The sequence below is a fragment of the Phoxinus phoxinus genome (genome assembly GCF_949152265.1).
Source record: "Phoxinus phoxinus genome assembly, chromosome: 10".
Classification (NCBI taxonomy): Eukaryota; Metazoa; Chordata; class Actinopteri; order Cypriniformes; family Leuciscidae; genus Phoxinus; species Phoxinus phoxinus.
Window position 1 is genome coordinate 32,713,792 of NC_136885.1, and position 19,815 is coordinate 32,733,606.

A 19,815-nucleotide genomic window follows, 5' to 3' on the forward strand; every position below is an offset into this window, starting at 1 on the left:
GTCACGTGACATGCAGTTAAACATAAAATATTCCATCTTTTTAATATTATATAATAATAATTGATTAACTTTTATTTCTAAGTTATTTTTTTTATTTTAATTATGATTTAATTAATGAATAGCATGGTTATCATTTAATTAATAAAAACATGGTTTTGCATGATGCTGCATCCACAAAAGTCAAGCATGTTTAAAGAGGCATTTCAAAATGAATGCCTGATTCATACATCTCACGTCTGCGGTGCATATTAGTGATGCATATTCATATTATATGTATAATGTGTACGCTGATTGTGTTAAACAGGCTTGAGTTTTTCTTATTTCATAAAGTAATCAAGGTCACGCACCTGTGAAAATACAAAACACAATATAGCTCTATACATGACTACACATAAAAAATGCTGGGTTGTTTCAACCCAATTTTGGGTCAAATATGGATAAACCCAGCCGTTGGGTTACATTTTTTAATTACATTTTTAACCCAACGTTTGGGTTTGTCCATATTTGACCCAAAATTGGGTTGAAACAACCCAGCATTTTTTAGAGTATTGTCATTAGTTGATTATTAATAAAGCACACCTAGCCTGAAGATGTTTCCCAGCAGTGTTTGCATTCTCAGTCTAAGTGTTTAAAGATAGGCTAGATGAAGATTGAGGTGTGACCTTTGTCATCCTGATGGGGTCATGATGGTGACACATGGAGGATTGTGTTATGGAACAGAAGGCATTTTTGCAAAGTTATGTGTTTTACTTTGATTTCTATTCATTTAAAATTACTTATTTTAATTTAGCTTTTTTTCTTCTTTTTCTTGTACAAGAAATGGAACAGAATCCAGAATGCATTTTTGCAAAGTGTAAGTGTTTTATTTAAGACTTTTTATTTATTTTAATGTTACATTTTTACCAAGATGACACAGAATGGACATTTTTTTCTGAGCTGTTTTAAACTTGACACATTATCTTTAAAATGCAAAATGTCTATTTCATGTGACCAACAAGAGAGAGACACTTAAAAAAACTCAGACATCATTTGCAGGTGGTGGGATAATCTCATTTTTCAGAGCATTTGATTGGACAAAAGTTTTTCAGGATGATGTCATAAATATTCATGCAAGTCAAAAGTTTTCAAGAAGAGCAAGATTTTACATTTGAACTGGATAAACCTGCTAAAACTTGCCGGACAGCAAATATAAATTGAAGTGACGGACTAAAGACACCTTTAAAGCCTTGATTTATTACTGTGTCTTTACAGATTGTACCTGGCTCTTTTACAAACTCTGCGATAAAAAGACGATAATGAATGTTTGAGGAGATAACACACTATGATCAAACATTCACCTGAATTACGTAAATGAACTCAGCCAGCGAAACGTCCCGTCCCTCCCTCCGGCTTCAGAGAAAACTCCCACTTTACACTCCAACTTTAACTTCACATTTGCACACTGGACTTTGAAATATTCCCAGACTCCGTCGCTCTCCAGGGATTTGTCTGTTTGCAGAGAGCAGTGCGACTGATCTCCTCCTGTGCGAGTTGACAGTGTTGAAGGACATTATCATCATCCTCATCATGAGCAAGGAAGCCCGTCCGTCCTGGGACAGTCCTATGCAGTTTGTCCTGGCATGTGTGTCTTATGCAGTGGGACTTGGGAATGTCTGGCGTTTTCCGTATCTCTGCCAAATGCATGGAGGAGGTGAGATGATTAGTGTTTTACTTGCTCTCCTCATGCATGCCATAAGATTGTTTAGTTATTGATATAGACATTGATAACAACAACAGAGCAAAACAAAATATGTGCAATTTGATATTTTTTCCAAAAAATTCTCAACAACATTTTTTTTGTTGCTTTTTTAATCTTAGAAATGTCAAAAACAACTCTACTTTGCTTGTCAAAAAAAAAAAAGTTTGGCTGTATGTATAAAGAGTTTTTCCTGGATGATTATGTATTTTACATTATCTTTATCCTCCACGATGATGCTCCTTACAGTGGGATGCATGTGGAAAGTTGGAAAAACAAACATGGCTCTTCAATAAAAGTTGAATCCTTTCAATAACTTCTTTATAAAGGTCTGAGCATTTGGACATAAAATGAAGATGTTATTTTGGTCCATATTAACTAATGCATACAAGATAACATGATGTATGATAAACATGATGTCAGTCGACTTATGCCTTTAATTTAATGAACAGAATATACTTCATGTGGCAATATCTAAATTAGCTTATTGTGTTTAATAGGACTAAATCGAGCTGAATATGTTACATTAATAAAATATTTTTCACAAGCAGATCAGGTAGAAATTGTTAAGTGCCAATATTTACTTTTTACATTGTGGCTGTTACTGTTTTTATGTTATTCAATCGTGTGTGTGTGTGTGTGTGTGTGTGTGTGTGTGTGTGTGTGTGTGTGTGTGTGTGTGTGTGTGTGTGCGCGTGTGTGTGCGTGCGTGTGTGTGTGTGTGTGTGTGTGTGTGTGTGTGATGGGTAGGTTTAGTGTAGGGGGATAGAACAGTTTGTACAGTAAAAAAAAACATTATGTTCATGGAGTCTTAAGAAGTAAAGAGAGAGAGAGAGAGAGAGAGAGAGAGAGAGAGAGAGAGAGAGAGAGAGAGAGAGAGAGAGAGATTGCCTGCCTTGTGCAATCTCTTCCTCACAAAGATCGCGTGTGTGTGTGTGTGTGTGTGTGTGTGTGTGTGTGTGTGTGTGTGTGTGTGTGTGTGTGTGTGTGTGTGTGTGTGTGTGTGTGTGTGTGTGTGTGTGTATGTGCGTGCGTGCGTGCGTGCGTGCGTGCGTGTGTGTGTGTGTGTGTGTGTGTGTGTGTGTGTTTTGCTGCTTGTTGCAGTAAGATAAGTGTTAGATTAGTGAAGTAAGTGTTTTAGTTCTCTTGTGTACGGTCTCCTCAAGTGGACTTGTTTGTGCAGAACGTCAGGGTTCTCGGTGTCATCAAAGAGTTTTATCGTCCGTGAACTTCATTGAGCATCTCATCCAGATTCTCGGCACATATCCGTTGTTCTGCGGTCAAATTTAGTGTTGGGATTCTGTGTGTCAAACTGAGATTCCTGCTTTACTTTAGCTGAGGCTCTTCTGGATTCATCTGGCAGAAAACTGATTAGCATTTCTCCTCCGTTTCATCCGTCTGCTAAACGTCTCTGGTTATGCATTCAGTGCATCTTTGAGGAGCATCTCCTGAATAACAATTCACAAATCTTTTGTTTACCGTTTAGCAATGGGATCAAAGTACAAACGTAAAGGAAGGTGTGTTGTGCAGTCAGTCACGGCTGATTTGCATGATGCTGTCAAATATTCCAAAATTCCCTCATTATCCAGAGTAATCCTGTTTTCCTGTGAGGATTAGAGAGAGTTAGAGGTGCTCAACCTCCAAAGTGCTCACATTTACACTGTACAAATAACATGGAATGTGCCTTACATGATTTTCAGTAAATGAAATGTTCAATCACATTTTGCTTGACATAAATGCATCTAGATTTGCATATGTTTTTATTATTTCAAATTTCATATTATGAAAGTAATTTCAAAATGGTTATTTCATGAATAATAACCAACTTTTTAATCTATAAATTCCTGACATGTGCTCCTTAAATCTCTATAAACTGATTTGTAAAAGTGAATTATACAAATGGCTGAAAAAGTCATGGAAATTCTCTGGTAAAAAAATGCATGAAATCCATCCAGTGTTATTTTAGTATCACTAATATGCTATTAAAGTTTTTGTTAATATATATATATTATTATTATTATTTTGTCTTTTTTTTTTATTTGGTAAAAAATTGTAGTAAATTTTTGTGATTTTGTTTTTAAATTTTAAAATTTGTATTATGTCTATAGAGTTTATATTAGTTAATTTAATTTGAGTTATTTTAGAACTTCAGCTTAACCTAAATGAAACTAGGCATGGCAACTAGCTGAAATAAAATATGTTTAAGTTTTTTTATATATTTTATTTTATTTCAGATAATTTTCATTTCAACTATTTTCTTTTTATGGTTTTAGTTTTAGATAGATAAGTTTTAGTCCTTTAGTCCTCATGAAGCCACACAATGATGAAATAGATAAAGAGAGATAGTGAACTCTAGAAGGCTAATAGTTAAAGTCACCATGAAATCAAAGTTCTTAATTCTTTATGAAATATTGTCTCTCAATGATTTATCCATGCACATCACATTTTTTTATGCATGTACCCTCGTAATCTCTAATCAAAATAACTTCTCCCTCTTGCAGCAACATCTCTTCTCTGATGATGCGTTCACTGGTGCGAGGGCGGAGCAACCTGTCAATCACATGAGATCCACCAATAGCAAACCACAACCATCCATTCAATTCCAAAAGCCACTTAACTTAAATATACGTCACAATAGGGAAGGAAAGACGATCGCAACTTCCGTTTAATGCTGACTTTAAAGTGACCCTGTGTGTGTGTTTATCTCCAGGTGGGTTTCTGATCCCGTATCTGCTGATGCTGGTTCTGGAGGGGATTCCTCTGTTCTGCATGGAGCTGGCCATCGGTCAGAAGATGCGTCTGGGCAGCATCGGAGCGTGGACCGCCATCAGCCCGTATCTGGGCGGACTGGGTCAGTGTCCCGTACTTCGTTTACCAGACATTTAATGCCATAAAATGATCAGATATCATCCTTTATCATCCTCATCTGTGTACACTGAAAAAAAAATATTTTTGCTGCTTGTTCAAATTGCTTAAAGGGCTGGTAAAATGCTCTAAACACAAGATGTAAAATAAATATCTGATGTCCCCAGAGTGTGTGTGTGAAGTTTAAGCACAAAATACCCCACAGATATTTTTAGACAGCATGTTAAAGTTGTCACTTTTTGATGGTTTGCAAAAACGCACCGTTTTGTGTCTGGCCCTTTAAATGCAAATGAGCTGCTGCAGAGGGCAGGGTTTCAAGAGCTGGTGTGCGTGTTAGCAGCTGCGATTACCTCACGCACACACACTAAAGTGACAGAAACTGTTCTGCCTTTAATGCTAAAACGGAGTCAGACAAAAATGGAGAAACTCAAGAAGAAGTGACAACATGTAGAAGCAACAGGACGTCTCTGAATGGTTAGTTGATGGATTTATGTTGCTGATGTGGAGTTAACTATCTTCAATTAGCATATTCTGTCATGATAATCTATAAATCGCTCATATAGGAACTGTTGTGAGACGCACACAGACTGACTTTCTATTGCATGTGAAAAGATGGATGCTAAAGTTTGAGCTGACTCACAAATGTGCTCGACTACAACAACTCTTCCTCTTCTCAACATGGACTGTGTGTTCCCGGGGGCGGAGTTTATGTACATTTTAGGGTTGCTGATGTCACTAACCCGGGAAGAATGTCGTGTAGTTGTAGTCCTTTTCTAAAAAAAAAAGAAAAAAAAGTTGTAGTCCTTTTCTTTAAAAACAAATATCTTCCTTTGGTTTGAACTTTGAGCATTAACTTTGCAGATGTTGTTTATGCTCAAACAGCATAAACTGTTTGTTTAACTTAATTGGTTCATGTGGGACCAATGTACATTATCAAATCATGTAAATTCAACACACTTTTTTTATGCATTGTTCAGGCATTGCCAGTGTTGTGACCTCCATGTACTTGTGTCTGTACTACAACGTCATCAACGCCTGGAGCTTCTGGTATCTCTTCCATTCCTTTCAGGTTAGTTTACTGAGAAAAAAATGTAGATGTTTCTATGAAGAGAATAATGTTTTTTTATTATGTGCTGCTTATCAATTATCCAAATGCTGATAGAGAGATGAGGAAGGCCGAAGGTCGAAACCAACATTTAATGCAAATTCTGCAGAATGTATTATTTCCGGTGTAAAATGTGGATTACACTTTTATTGACCGCTAAAAGCATCAAATTCATTAAAAAAAATTCCCGTATAATCTTACAACAGAGCCTACATTTATTTGAGATGCAAAATAACATGCGTTTTGGGAGAAATGTATTAAAATTAAGTGATTGTTTATGCTTAAAAACAAGGAAAATATTAAGTTAACTCAATATTTATGTTTAAAACTTTTTAAAAAATCAGTCAATGGGATAATATGAAATAAGTCAGATATTTTTTCTCATTTTAAGCATAAACTTACTTAACATCACTTAACTTTTATCAAAACAAGACAAGTTATTTTGCATCCTAAGTAAATGTATCTACAGTAAAGAATATTTGTACTGGAAAACAAGACAAGAAAATCACTTTTTGTTGTGTAAACCGAACTAAACTTTGTTACTTTTGCAGAAAATGGCAAAATAATCTAAAATCTTTAAGAGTAAAACTAAAATGAGCAACTTTTTCTTACTTAGTAGCTCGTAATTAATTTCTGAAAAGATTTGCTTGACTCAAGTGGAACTACTTGATATAATGAGTATGATCTTTCGGGAAGTAATTGTCCTGGATCATAAATGTGTTGTGTTGTGAATGCGTCTGCAGTCAGTGCTGCCCTGGGCCGAGTGTCCCGTCAACAGTAACCGGACGGGGTATCTGGAGGAGTGTGAGGTGGCTTCACCCACACAGTACTTCTTCTACCGCGAGACGCTGAACATCTCGTCCTCCATCGATGAGAACGGAGGCATTCACATGGGCCAGGCGCTGTGTCTCCTGCTGGCCTGGATCATCGTCTACCTGTTCATCGTCCGAGGGGTCAAATCTACCGGGATGGTGAGACCAAACCGTCTGATTCTCAACTGGTGACTAACACCAAACCCGTCTGTTGTGCCACTCTAAAAAATGCTGAGTTGTTTCAACCCAAATTTGGGTCAAATATGGACAAACCCAGCCATTGGGTTAAATTAGTAAATTACATTTTTAACCACATGTTTGGTTTTGTCCATATTTGACCCAAAATTGGGTTGAAACAACCCAGCATTTTTTTGAGTGAAGTAAACATTATATCCTTAACATCAAACATTGAAATGGATTCATGTGTTTTTTAATTGACTAATTATGGTCTTGTGAAATATTTGAAAGGTTTGTTTCTATAGTTTAATTGTCGGATTTCACTTCATAAAAACATCACACACACATTACTTCAGTCTTCAGTGTCACATGATTCTTCAGAAATCATTCTAAGATAATTTCTTATTATTATTTAGCTGCTCTATTTTTATAAAAAAAAATTGTTTATTTAAAAAAAAATCATAATACACTGCCATTCAAAAGTTTGTGATAAGTAAGATTTAAAAACGAAAAGAAGAGAATTTTTTTAAAATTTATTTAGCAAAGGCACATTAAATTGATTAAAAAAAGACAATAAAGACATTTATTAAATGAATAAATATTAAAAAACTCGAAACGAAATATTTAAAAATAATAATGTTAAAATATATCACTAGAGAAACAAGCTAATTTACTCATTTCATTTAGTTCCAACCCATTGTACGGTTGCCTTTCCTCCACAGGTCGTGTATTTCACAGCTACGTTTCCATATGTGGTTCTGATCATCTATCTGATCCGAGGGGTCACTCTGCACGGGGCATGGAACGGGGTCAAGTACTTGTTCACACCCAAGGTAAGAAAGTCCAGCTTATTGGTTGCTTCTGGTGCGTTCAAGTCCTCCTGGGAAGTTCGTACGCACGATGTGGGAAGTCGTGTTTACGACGGCTGGTGCGTTCAAGTCACTTTCGTCGGAGTAAGATGGCGGAGTACTGTCTCTTAATTAATTAAACAAAAACACAGCGAGGTTCTTAAACTCTAGTTCAAGAAAATGAAGAACAAAGATTTGCATAAGGTGTGCTTTGGTTTATTATGTTTTTAGTTAATTTATGAAGCCACTGCAAACTTTATCGTTACATATTACATTATTATTTTAAAATGCTATCATATTCTGTCCAGACAATTAGCTTACTGCGCTGTAAATAGAAAAGCCTGACAAGCTAAATACACTGTAAAAATCACAATTTTTTATCTTTTGTCAAATCAACTTCGATAACTAATGTGTGAAGATAACATACTATTTTGAGTTTCTGTTTATTAAACCATTCGTCTTCATTGTATTAACTCAATTTTTTAATTACAACGAACTCAAAATTTTAAGTCAACAAGGTAACTTGCTTTTTAAGTTAAACCAACATTGTTTTTTACAGTGTACCTTGAATTGTGGTATCGGGACTTAGAGAAAATCCCGAGCTTCCCACTGGTATTTACGACTTTGTGGTGGCGTTCAAGTGCGTTCAACTCGTAAATACGATCTATACGAGATGATTTGAACGCACCTTCATTCTTCATTGGTTTCTGATTGTTGGGTTGTAGTTGAGTGTGCAGTAAACACGTGTGTGTGTGTTTAGCTGGAGCAGTTAGCAAACCCTCAAACATGGATCAACGCTGCCACTCAGATCTTCTTCTCTCTGGGTTTGGGCTTCGGCTCTCTGATCGCTTTTGCCAGTTACAACCACCACAACAATAACTTCGAGAGGCAGGCCGTGGTCGTGTCGCTCATCAACAGCGGCACGTCTGTGTTCGCCAGCATCGTGACCTTCGCCATCTACGGCTTTAAAGCCACCTTCAACTACGAAAGCTGTTTGGAAAGGTGAGACGCCAGAGATATATGAGTTTAAACATCAGGTTTCTAAAGTCATTCTGTGATCTTATCAAGAGATTCACAAACCTCTTGGGTCCTCAGAATGAATGATCGTTCTCTCGCTACGATTTTATTCCATCAAACATTAAACTCAATGTTGGCAGTCGGTTCATTTGATGATCTCATGGCTTCTCTAAGTTTATTTTTAAGCTTGTTTCCGATGTTTAGGACATTATATGGAAACCATTCAGAGTATCATCCATCACTTATTCACAGAAAGTGAAACTTGAAATATTTGAATACCGTGCAAAAGTTCATTTATTTCAGTAATTCAACTCAAAATATATATTGACATTAAAGTTTGAATCCTTAAATAATATATTGAGTTATAATTTTAATTTGGAATAAATCATACTAAAAACTAAATTTACAATAGTTTCCATTGCTTAAATTCAAATTGATTTTACAATTCTGAAGCCTCAGTTACAAATGTATTATAAGACAAATCATAAATGGATTTCAAATTACAGGTGAAACTTGAAAAAATTTTATATCTTGCAAAAGTTAACTTATTTCAGTAATTCAACTCAAAAGGTGAAACTAATTTATTATATAGACTCATTACATGCAAAGTGAGATATTTATTTGTTATAGTTTTGATGATTATGGCTTACAGTTATGAAAACCTTTTCACAATATTCTAATTTTGAATTTGGGGTTTTCATAAGCTGTAAGCCATAATACTCGAAACTATAACAAATAAAGGCTTGAAATATCTCACTTTGCATGTAATGAGTCTATATAATATATTAGTATATAATATATAGAGTTAAATTACTGAATTTTTTTTTTTTTTGCATGGTATTCAAATTTTTCAAGTTTCACCTGTTTATGGAAAAATAAGTTGTCATGAAATCTGCAATAATAATGATGGTTTCCTAAAACATTCCCCTCATCTGTCATTGGACATAGTGAAAAATAAATAGCATAAAATAAATATATTTCACATGCATTTTAGTATAAGTACACTACAAATACCTTTAAATATGTTAACATACAAAAACGTACACAGACAATTTATGTAATATGAGTGTTATTTGCTCAATAAACATTGCAGATGAAACTCTTGTAAATTCCCAAGGAAGCTCTTCAGGTCAGTTTTCAGAAAGCGTTTTGTGTTGATCCAGGATGAGGCTGTTACTGCTCAACACATTCGATCTGTCTGAGGAGACCATCAGCGTCGAGAACGTCAGCTCCTGGATCAGTCATTTGAACGTCACTCATCCTGAGAGGTTTGCGGCCATCGCTTCAAAGATCGAAGAGTGCAGTCTAGAGGCGGAGCTAGACACGGTAAACTGACCTGTCCGTCACACACACTTCATAAGATCAGTGTCCACATTACAGCGACAGTGACCAATAACTGACCAATTTACCAGCGCAATTTTGTATATCTATTTCTGCTTTTATTTTATTCTATTTATTTTATTATTTTATTTTACTTTTTTTTTTTTTTTACTTTTTTTTTCAGGCTCACTTATTACTCTCTCTATATTTGTATTTTTGTTTACAAAAATTATTCTCTGTTTACTCTTTGTCCACTTTTTCTAGGTTTGTTTTTCTTTTCTCTCCTCCTATTCCCTTGTAAAGCGACCTGGCCCATACAGCAGAAAAATATATTTTCATATTTGTATATATATATATATATACAGAATATTTTTAAAAATTCAGCATGGGCGGTAAAAATATATTTGTATAAATATTTTTCAGAGCAAAAATAGAAATAAATTAAAGTGATACAATGTACAGTAGCAGAAACAGACCATACAAGCAATACAAAACAGATATAAAAGAAATTATTTATAAACTTTCTATGGTAAACTGGTCAGTCTTTGATCACTTAGTCGCTGCAATTTTTGTATAAACACAGTACCTGTCAAATTGTAATGTTTTTGAAAGAAATCTCACCAAGCCTGCATTTATCTGATTAAAAATACTGTAAAAACAGTTAAATTGTGAAATATTATTACAATTTAAAATAATTATTTTCTATTTTAATCAATTGAAAAATGTAATTTATTCTTTTGATCAAAGCTAAACTTTCAGCATCATTACTCCAGTGTCACATGCTCCTTCAAAAATCATTCTAATATGCGGATTTACTTTTCTTATAAAAATAAAACATTTCTTATAATTATCCATGTTGAAAACTGCTGCTTCGGACACACTGATACCATTCAAACATTCGTGATGAGATAGAAAAATAGAGAGAGAAATTAATACTTTTAATCAATTTAATGCATCCTTGATGAATAAGAGTGACAGTGAAGACATTGTGTGTGTGTGTGTGTGTGTGTGTGTGTGTGTGTGTGTGTGTGTGTGTGTGTGTGTGTGTGTGTGTGTGTGTGTGTGTGTGTGTGTGTGTGTGTGTGTGTGTGTGTGTGTGGTTAGGCGGTGGAGGGCACGGGTCTGGCGTTCATCGTGTACAGTGAGGCCATTAAGAACATGCCTCTGTCTCAGCTGTGGTCTGTGCTGTACTTCATCATGCTGCTGCTGTTGGGGATGGGGAGCATGCTGGGAAACGTCACGGCCATCATCACTCCACTGGGAGACCTCGAGTTTCTGTCACGCAGACTCAGCAACGAGACCATCAACGGTAAGACCATCACTGGAATATTAATGCTGGTGTGTCACTGGAACGACTGGTTTCGGTGTTCATCACTGCAGGTTGACCAGCCTGAACCCAGCATGAACTTGCCTTGTACTGGTCAATCATGTAGTCTGAACTGGTTTAACGGCTGATATGCGACCACTGTCAGATCACTGTCAGGTGAAAACCTTGTCGACTTGGCTGATTATCAATGTCAAATTATAATATTTCAAATATTTGTACTGAAATTTTAGTAAATATTATATTTTAAAAAAATTATGAGCCTGCATCACAAAACCATCCCATCAATTGTTCATTCATTCATTAATCTATTTTTTGTTTATATTTTATTTATTTATATATATATATATATATATATATATATATTTTATTTGTATTACAAAACTATCCGAATGTTACTTCATTCATTCATTTATTCATTCATTCCCCTTTTTTGCATTACAAAACCATCAGAATATTCTTGATGTTGCTTAATTGCTCATTAATTAATTCATTATTTATTTTATTTTTTTACTGTCCCAGTGTTCATTTATTAATTAATTCATAGTTAATTTTTTAAATTTTTTATTTGTATTACAAAACCAATATTCTCGATGTTGCTTAATCATTCATTCATTCATTCACTTATCTATTTATTTTTTTATTTTATTTTTTATTTTAATTTTATTTGTATTACAAAACCATCACAATATATTCTTGATGTTGCTTTATTGTTTGATTTTTCTGTTTATATGTGACCCTGGACCACAAAACCATGGTTCAATTGGGTCACCATGGTCAACCATGGTCACATGGGTAAATTTTTTGAAATTGAGATTTATACATAATCTGAAAGCTGAATAAGTAATATTTCCATTGATGTATGGTTTGTTATGATAGAAGTAGGACAATATTTGGCTGAGATTGAGATCATTTTGGCATAAAAGAAAAATGGATCATTTTGACCCATGCAATGTATTGTTGGCTATTGCCACAAATATACCCGTGCGACTCGTTTTGTGATCCAGGGTCACATATGGGGCAATTATACAGAATTGCGCTAAACTTTAGCTTATTTCTGCTTCTTTCTAATTCCTACGTGAAATCCTGTGTGTTCAGTGTCTTCACGAGCGCTTCTCTCGGGTCTCGTCTGGTTTCTGACTGTAGTTTTCTCTGGTTTCTGTCAGGTCTGGTGTGTCTTCTCTGTTTACTTCTGGGTTTCGGCTTCACCAGCCGTTCGGGCAACTACTGGTTCACCATCTTCAACGAATACGCCGCGACGTTTTCTCTGCTCTTCATCGTCCTCATTGAAGTCATCAGTGTGTGTTACATCTATGGGTTGAGAAGGTGAGAAACTCAATGACTCTTTACTTCACAGGCTCCAATGATGAGGACTGAACTCACTTTAAAAGCTCAAACAAGCTAAAGTCGAGTGCAAAACTCTTACAATGTCATTTTCAGCAAATGCAGTTTCCTTCAGGAATCCTTCCAACCTCAGAAGGTCAAAATTTACATTTTTATGATTAAAAAAGCACCTGTTTTTTATAATCGTCAGGACTAAAGTCTGCAGCATATAAACTCATATACTTACTGTTTCTCGTAATTCTTTACTGTATGTCACATCATCATCTGTAAATGTGTTCATAAACTCTGCACAGTTTAAAACTCTGAGGATTATAATAATCCTTGTGATTATGGTTGTTTTTCATACTTACATTTTCATTTAGGAAATTCCTGAACTGAAGTGAGAACGCTTGATGGAAAACAAACAAAACCGTTTTTTTAAAGTGTTGAATTTTAGCAATTCAGTAAATTTCTCTTCTTGTCATCCCAGCCAACAGAGAATATTCTCTGAACTTTAACTAAAGTTTTAAACAAACGTTCTTCCAGTAACGTTAATGAAACATTCATGTAAAGTTATCTGGTCTTTAATAATGTTGAGCACAAAAACATTATTTATACATTTATACATGGAATAAAACATCTAACATTTTTTAATGTTACTTGTTGTGGAACGTCAGAGAACATTCAAAAGTAACAAACGTTTGTGAAATGTAATGTTCTATGCTGGGTTGTTTCAACCCAATTTTGGGTCAAATATGGACAAACCCAGTCGTTGGGTTAAAATTTTAAATTACATTTTTAACCCAACGTTTGGGTTTGTCCATATTTGACCCAAAATTGGGTTGAAACAACCCAGCATTTTCTAGAGTAAAAAGCCTTTTTTTTTTTTTTACTGGACTTTTTAGAGCGCATTCAGAAAAAATAAAGTTTTTACAACTTTATGGGAATATTAGAAAATGTTCTTAGAACATATTTTTGATTGCTGGGATTCCTGAATTGACACTCATGAATTGAACTCTTGCATCAAACCCTCCGTTGTGAATTCGACTGTTGGAGGATATTTGTATGGAAAATCATAATCAGGTTTTTATAACCCCCATTTCTTCTACAAAAATAACCAGGAAAGACAGATGCTTTCTTATATAATATTTGCAGCCAGTAAAAATAGCGATCACTAGGATAGGAAGATCCTCCTAAATATTGTTGGAGTAATGAAGAAATAATGAAGAATTGTTAGCAAGTAATATATTTATTTATTTATTCAGACCAAATGTAAAATGTTGTGCCCATAAGTTGCCTAAGTATGATCCATGCGCTTTCAAATACTTGTATTTCTATGGAGCTAATATTCTGACAAAATGATTTGAATTTGAATTGTGTAAATCTGAATTATTTGCAAGTGTAATCTAACAAAATTGAATTTTAGGTGGTAGTTTAAATAGTTCTGAATTTGATTTTTTTTTAAACGAATATTGAACATTTGAAATTTAACAAATTGAAATGTTTTTATGGCTGAATTTTATAGACATGTATTTTCAAACAGTAATATTCAGTTTAAAAAAATTCAGATTCAAGTTTTCAAGATGAAGAAATTCAGAACTTCAAATTCAGTTTTCTAAAATTCAATGTCAAAAATTCAAGTTCAAAAATTCAGATCTGACAGAAAGTAGGTCACAGGTCATCCACAGGGAAGAGTAGATGATCTCAGAAAAGTCGAACAGAGCATTTTGGCCAGTTGCCACTCTCTGAGGGACATTCTAAAACGCTTACGTGAAAAACGCTTAACGTGGCTCACTGTACGAAGACAGTGATATTAAAGGACCAAACTCAGTACAAATCATATTAATAAACCATACTTTGTATAAAAAATCAGATGAGCCCAGAATACCTACGCAATGCGTTTAATTGTGCGTTAAGCATTTCCTTACCATAGAAAACCGTTATAAGAAAACGCTTAACGTGGCTTACTGTACAAAGACAGTGATATAAGGACCGTACACATCATATTAATAAACCATACTATGTATAAAAAATCAGATGAGCCCAGAATATGAACGCAACGCGTTAAGCATTTCCTTACCATAGAAAACCGATAAGAAAACGCTTAACGTGGCTTACTGTACAAAGACAAGGACCAAAATCAGTAGCCTACACATCATAATAATAAACCATGTATAAAAAATCAGATGAGCCCAGAATATGAACACAATGCGTTTAATTACGCGTTAAGCATGTTCTTATCATAGAAAACCGTTATAAGAAAACACTTAACGTGGCTTAATAAACCTTAAACCTGATTTTTTATACATAGTAGGCCTATGGTTTATTAAGGACCATTTAAGGTTTATTAAGCCACGTTAAGCGTTTTCTTATAACGGTTTTCTATGATTAGAACATGCTTAATTAAACGCGTTGCGTTCATATTCTGGGCTCATCTGATTTTTTATACAAAGTATGGTTTATTAATATGATTTGTACTGAGTTTGGTCCTTTAATATCACTGTCTTCGTACAGTGAGCCACGTTAAGCGTTTTTCACGTAAGCGTTTTAGAATGTCCCTCAGAGAGTGGCAACTGGCCAAAATGCTCTGTTCGACTTTTCTGAGATCATCTACTCTTCCCTGTGGATGACCTGTGACCTACTTTCTGTCAGATCTGAATTTTTGAACTTGAATTTTTGACATTGAATTTTAGAAAACTGAATTTGAAGTTCTGAATTTCTTCATCTTGAAAACTTGAATCTGAATTTTTTTAAACTGAATATTACTGTTTGAAAATACATGTCTATAAAATTCAGCCATAAAAACATTTCAATTTGTTCAATTTCAAATGTTCAATATTCGTTTAAAAAAAATCAAATTCAGAACTATTTAAACTACCACCTAAAATTCAATTTTGTTAGATTACACTTGCAAATAATTCAGATTTACACAATTCAAATTCAAATCATTTTGTCAGAATATTAGCTCCATATATTTCACCCTTAATATAGTTTAAAAGTTTAAGTTTTAAAAAGCCTGCATTGCACAGATTTTCATGTCTCTGATGATTTTGACGTTTGAACTGATTTATTGTCGTTCATCTTCCACAGGTTTGAAAAAGACATCGAGGACATGTTGGGACACCGGCCGAACTGGTACTGGAAGCTGATGTGGGCCGTGGTCAGTCCCGTGCTCCTCATCAGCCTCTTCATCTTCTACATCATTAACTACATCCAGGGCGGGACGCCGACCTATCAGGCGTGGGACAAACATCTGGTACGGCGAGTCTGATGGAGGAAACTCAAGGGCATTTGGGAGTGATAATTAAATCGTGCAAATGAAAAATGAAACAATACAAATGTAAAATCGAAAGAAATATCAAAGTAAACCACAGACTAAAAATGGATTACACCATAAAAATGTAAAATTAATTTTGTTTTTTTAAATAATCAAAATATAACTCTTATAAAAATTAATGAAATCATGAAAACAAAAACAAAAACAATTAAAATAAACCACTTAGTAAAAATTACATAAATTATAAAAATGTCAAATGAATTTTAAAATAAATAAATAAAAAACAATTAAAAATAACACGGTAACACTTTACAATAAGGTTTCATTTGTTAACATTAGTTAATGTACAGTATTAACTAACAATGAGCAATACATTTGTTACTGTATTTTTTTCATATTTATAATGTTAGTTAATAAAAATTCAGCTGTGAATTGTTTGTTCATGTTAGTTCACAGTGCATTTATTAATGTTAACAAAGACAACATTTGATTTTTATAATGTATTAGTTCACTAATGAAAATTCATTGTTAAGTCTTACCTAAAACGCTTAGTAGAAATTAATTAAATCATGGAAATGTAAAATGAAAATAAATAATGTAAACACTTACTACAGTGTACTTAAATTATAAAAATGTAAAATAAAAATAAATTATTTTAAAATGAAAACAATCAAAATAAAACCCTTACTAAAATAAATTAAATTGTGAAAATGTACAACACTTAAAAACACTTACTAAAAATTACGTATACAAAATGTAAAATGAAATAATTCTAAAATAAAAACGATCCAAATAAAACGCTTGCTAAGAATTACTTAAATTATAAAACTGTAAAATGAAATAATTTTAAAATGAAAATTAATATGATAAAATAAATAACACGTTACAATAAGTTTTCATTAGTAAACTACTTTAGTTAACATGAACTAATAATGAACTGCACTTCTACAGCATTTATTAATCTTAGTTAATGTTATTTTCAACATTTACTAATACATTATTAAAATCCAAACATGTATTTGTAACATTAGTAAATGCACTGAAGTAACATAACAAACAATTCACAGCTGGATTTTTACTAACATTAACAAAGATGAACAAATACAGTAACAAATGTGTTGCTCATGGTTAGTTAATACATCAACTAATGTTAACCAATGAGACCTTATTGTCAAGTGGTACCCAAATAAATTAAATCATGAAAATGTACAATGACAATTTAACTTACAATAAACTCACTACAAGTTATGCTACTGGAATCATAAAAATGTAAAATGAAAATAAATGCTTTTATAAGTCATGTCATCTTCATTTATATAGCGCTTTTAACAATGTAGATTGTTTCAAAGCTGCTTTACAGAGATAAACAGATAATTTAAGGTAACAGAGATTCTTTTGGCTTTATAGTGGTTCTTGAATAAAGATATTTTCCAGCTAAAGTTTTGATTGATTCACTTCCGTCACTAAGTGATCATTAGTTATTAAATTAATCCATTAATACTAACACTTCCTTCTCTATTCTAACTTCTAACTTTATTCTAAAAAAAAAAAAAAAAAAAATGTTTTATTGTGTTGGATTGTACTGGGAAGGGTCATAGCACTTACATACTGGTGTCCTACTGCTAGTTTAATTGCTTCTATTGTTTCTCATTTGTAAGTCGCTTTGGATAAAAGAGTCTGCTAAATGAATAAATGTAAATGTAAATTAGGGGCCGCTAAGATGACACCGTTCTCTCTACGCAGACTTTAAATGCGAACCTGTGAGAAACGCAGATGTGCGCATCCAGAATTAATTCTATAGTTATATGCGTTTGAATATATGTACGCAGGTTTGTAATTCCCTGCAAACCAAGCCTTAACAATTTTGATACAGAATTTTCCTTTATCACTTCGGGGTAGATACGCAAATTTCCCACAATGCTTTATCTGTAGAGTGGTAAAGGGATCCTCCACAGGGAGAGGCCAGTGGACACTTCAGCACTGCGTTGTCATCGGGTCCAGGCGAAGGTCCTTCCTCAGATCTGGATACGGCCTGGATCCGGCAGGCTGCGGGAAAACCTCGGGATAAACAAAGACACTAAAATTAGCGTAGATGCCATTCTTCTTATGATGTAACGAGTACATCAGGATTTAAGGGAAGTTACGGCTGACCTAATCTATGCAGCCTAACATTGAGTTATAGAAGTCTATAATGTATAACCAAACAATAGGTTGAAAGCTAATGATCAGCTAAAGACTCATAGCAGTGTTTCTCTCTCTCTCTCTCTCTCCTCACGCAGGGTAAGTCCGTGGTGAAGGAGTATCCGGTGTACGGGCAGGTCTTCATCGTCCTCCTGCTGATGTCTTCGGTCAGCTGTGTCCCGCTCTCGGCTCTCTACGCCTTCTGCCGGAGGAAGCAGCGAGGAGCACCTGTCCCTCAGCAAACACTCGGCACACTGTCCTCTGACATGTAAACGCACACTCCTGGAAAACACACACGTTTGGACCATTTTTACTTCGTGAGCGTGTCGTGTTATGAACACTTTCAGCTTTTTGGTTGGTTGAACAATACAATTAGCTACTAGGACTTTACATTTTACATTTCCTACAGAAAATATGAAAATCTGATTCATGAAAAGGACTTTTTTTTTCTTACGGCAACAATAAAACTATTTATACATTATATGAACAGCAGATACATTTCCAAAACACTGAATATCTGGACTGTGAACTACAGTAAATGTGGTATGAGATTGTGTAAAACTATGTGTAAATAACTTTTTACAGCAGTTCTTGTATTATTTTAGTAGTAAATTAAATTTTGTACATGTTAAATCACAATATTGTGTAAGCCTAATGAACAAATGAATGAACGTTTTCCCCTTTATTGCATTATTTTCTGCTCTTGATTTATATATATATATAAAGTATATATACAGTATATAGAGAGCGAGAGAGAGAGATGTGTTGTATTTGGAGTAGTAAAATATCTATATGCTGAGGAATATCAGTGGATTATTGATAATAATTTTAAATATATTTCTTGTCAAAACATAAATTGTATGTTTTATTGGGCTCAATTGAGTTGAAGTCCTGATGAACTGTTTTTCTGGTCTTTGTTAATATCTTGTTTGCCAGCACTTAATAAAGAAATGTATTACTGTACCAGAATCATATCAAAGAATGTTATAGTCTTGAAGTTGTGTTTGTGTATTGTAGTGTTTAGCATGTGTGTGCGCTTTCTCATTTTATATCTGATATTTTTGTAGCCTTTCTGTAATATTTACTTTATTGGTCTTTAGCATCTTGAAAATGAACGGAAAATATGTTCAAATAAACAAAGGCTGTGCCGGTAAATGAGTCACATCACTAAACAAACACATGTGGAAATAAATGTCTATAGATTTACAGTGTTGCTGAATGTTCAAAGACATGCATTTTCATTTTACATATTGTTGCCATGGCATTAATACCTGCTCATTAAATGGCATTAGCAATACATTTTACTTTTGTATTGTGACATTTCTGAGAGAAACATTATTCAGTCCGAGTTAAATTTCAGTTTGTTTCTCGAACAAAGCATCACGTGACCTCAAAAGACACATGAATCCTATTAATGATTTATAAAGTCATAATTTTTGTAGATTGACAGGTGTGTTCACAATGAATTATTGCTATGAATGTACTGAATGTATCATTGTGTTATGTAAGTTTGGAACGACGCACATAAATGACACAATTTATAATTTGCAGGTGAACTTTTTTCTTGCAATAACATTGAATTTGACTGGCCATCGAGTTCATGTGGAGAGAGAATGCTGTTAATTGGACGAACCCCTGCAGACACACACACACACACACACACACACACACACACACGGATCGCTTCGGCTGATCTGCTGTGGCATTTTGAGCCTGTTATTCCCATTCAATTTGAGCTCGATGATCAAAGCAACACGTTTCGAAATCCCTACCATGCAAACACTTCCAGTCAATGCAGATTAAACTAGTTTGAGTGACACTTTGAGTACAG

At 34.1% G+C, this 19,815-nt stretch overlaps 1 protein-coding gene across 2 annotated transcripts; it reads left to right on the forward strand.

The window, feature by feature from the left end:
- The first annotated feature begins 1,433 nt into the window (after positions 1 to 1,433).
- On the forward strand, positions 1,434 to 19,277 carry slc6a20 (solute carrier family 6 member 20). 2 transcript variants are annotated; one of them, XM_079624970.1, is made up of 11 exons: positions 1,434 to 1,690; positions 4,446 to 4,586; positions 5,578 to 5,669; positions 6,449 to 6,676; positions 7,417 to 7,527; positions 8,303 to 8,544; positions 9,723 to 9,885; positions 10,984 to 11,188; positions 12,370 to 12,529; positions 15,617 to 15,782; positions 18,083 to 19,277. In XM_079624970.1, exons 1-11 carry the CDS (start codon positions 1,567 to 1,569, stop codon positions 18,254 to 18,256), a joined length of 1,806 nt encoding a protein of 601 aa, XP_079481096.1. In that variant the 5' UTR covers positions 1,434 to 1,566; the 3' UTR covers positions 18,257 to 19,277. The 2 variants fall into 2 exon arrangements, with proteins under 2 accessions (XP_079481096.1, XP_079481097.1); XM_079624971.1 differs by lacking the exons at positions 1,434 to 1,690; positions 4,446 to 4,586 and adding an exon at positions 4,951 to 5,074.
- Positions 19,278 to 19,815: the final 538 nt, after the last annotated feature.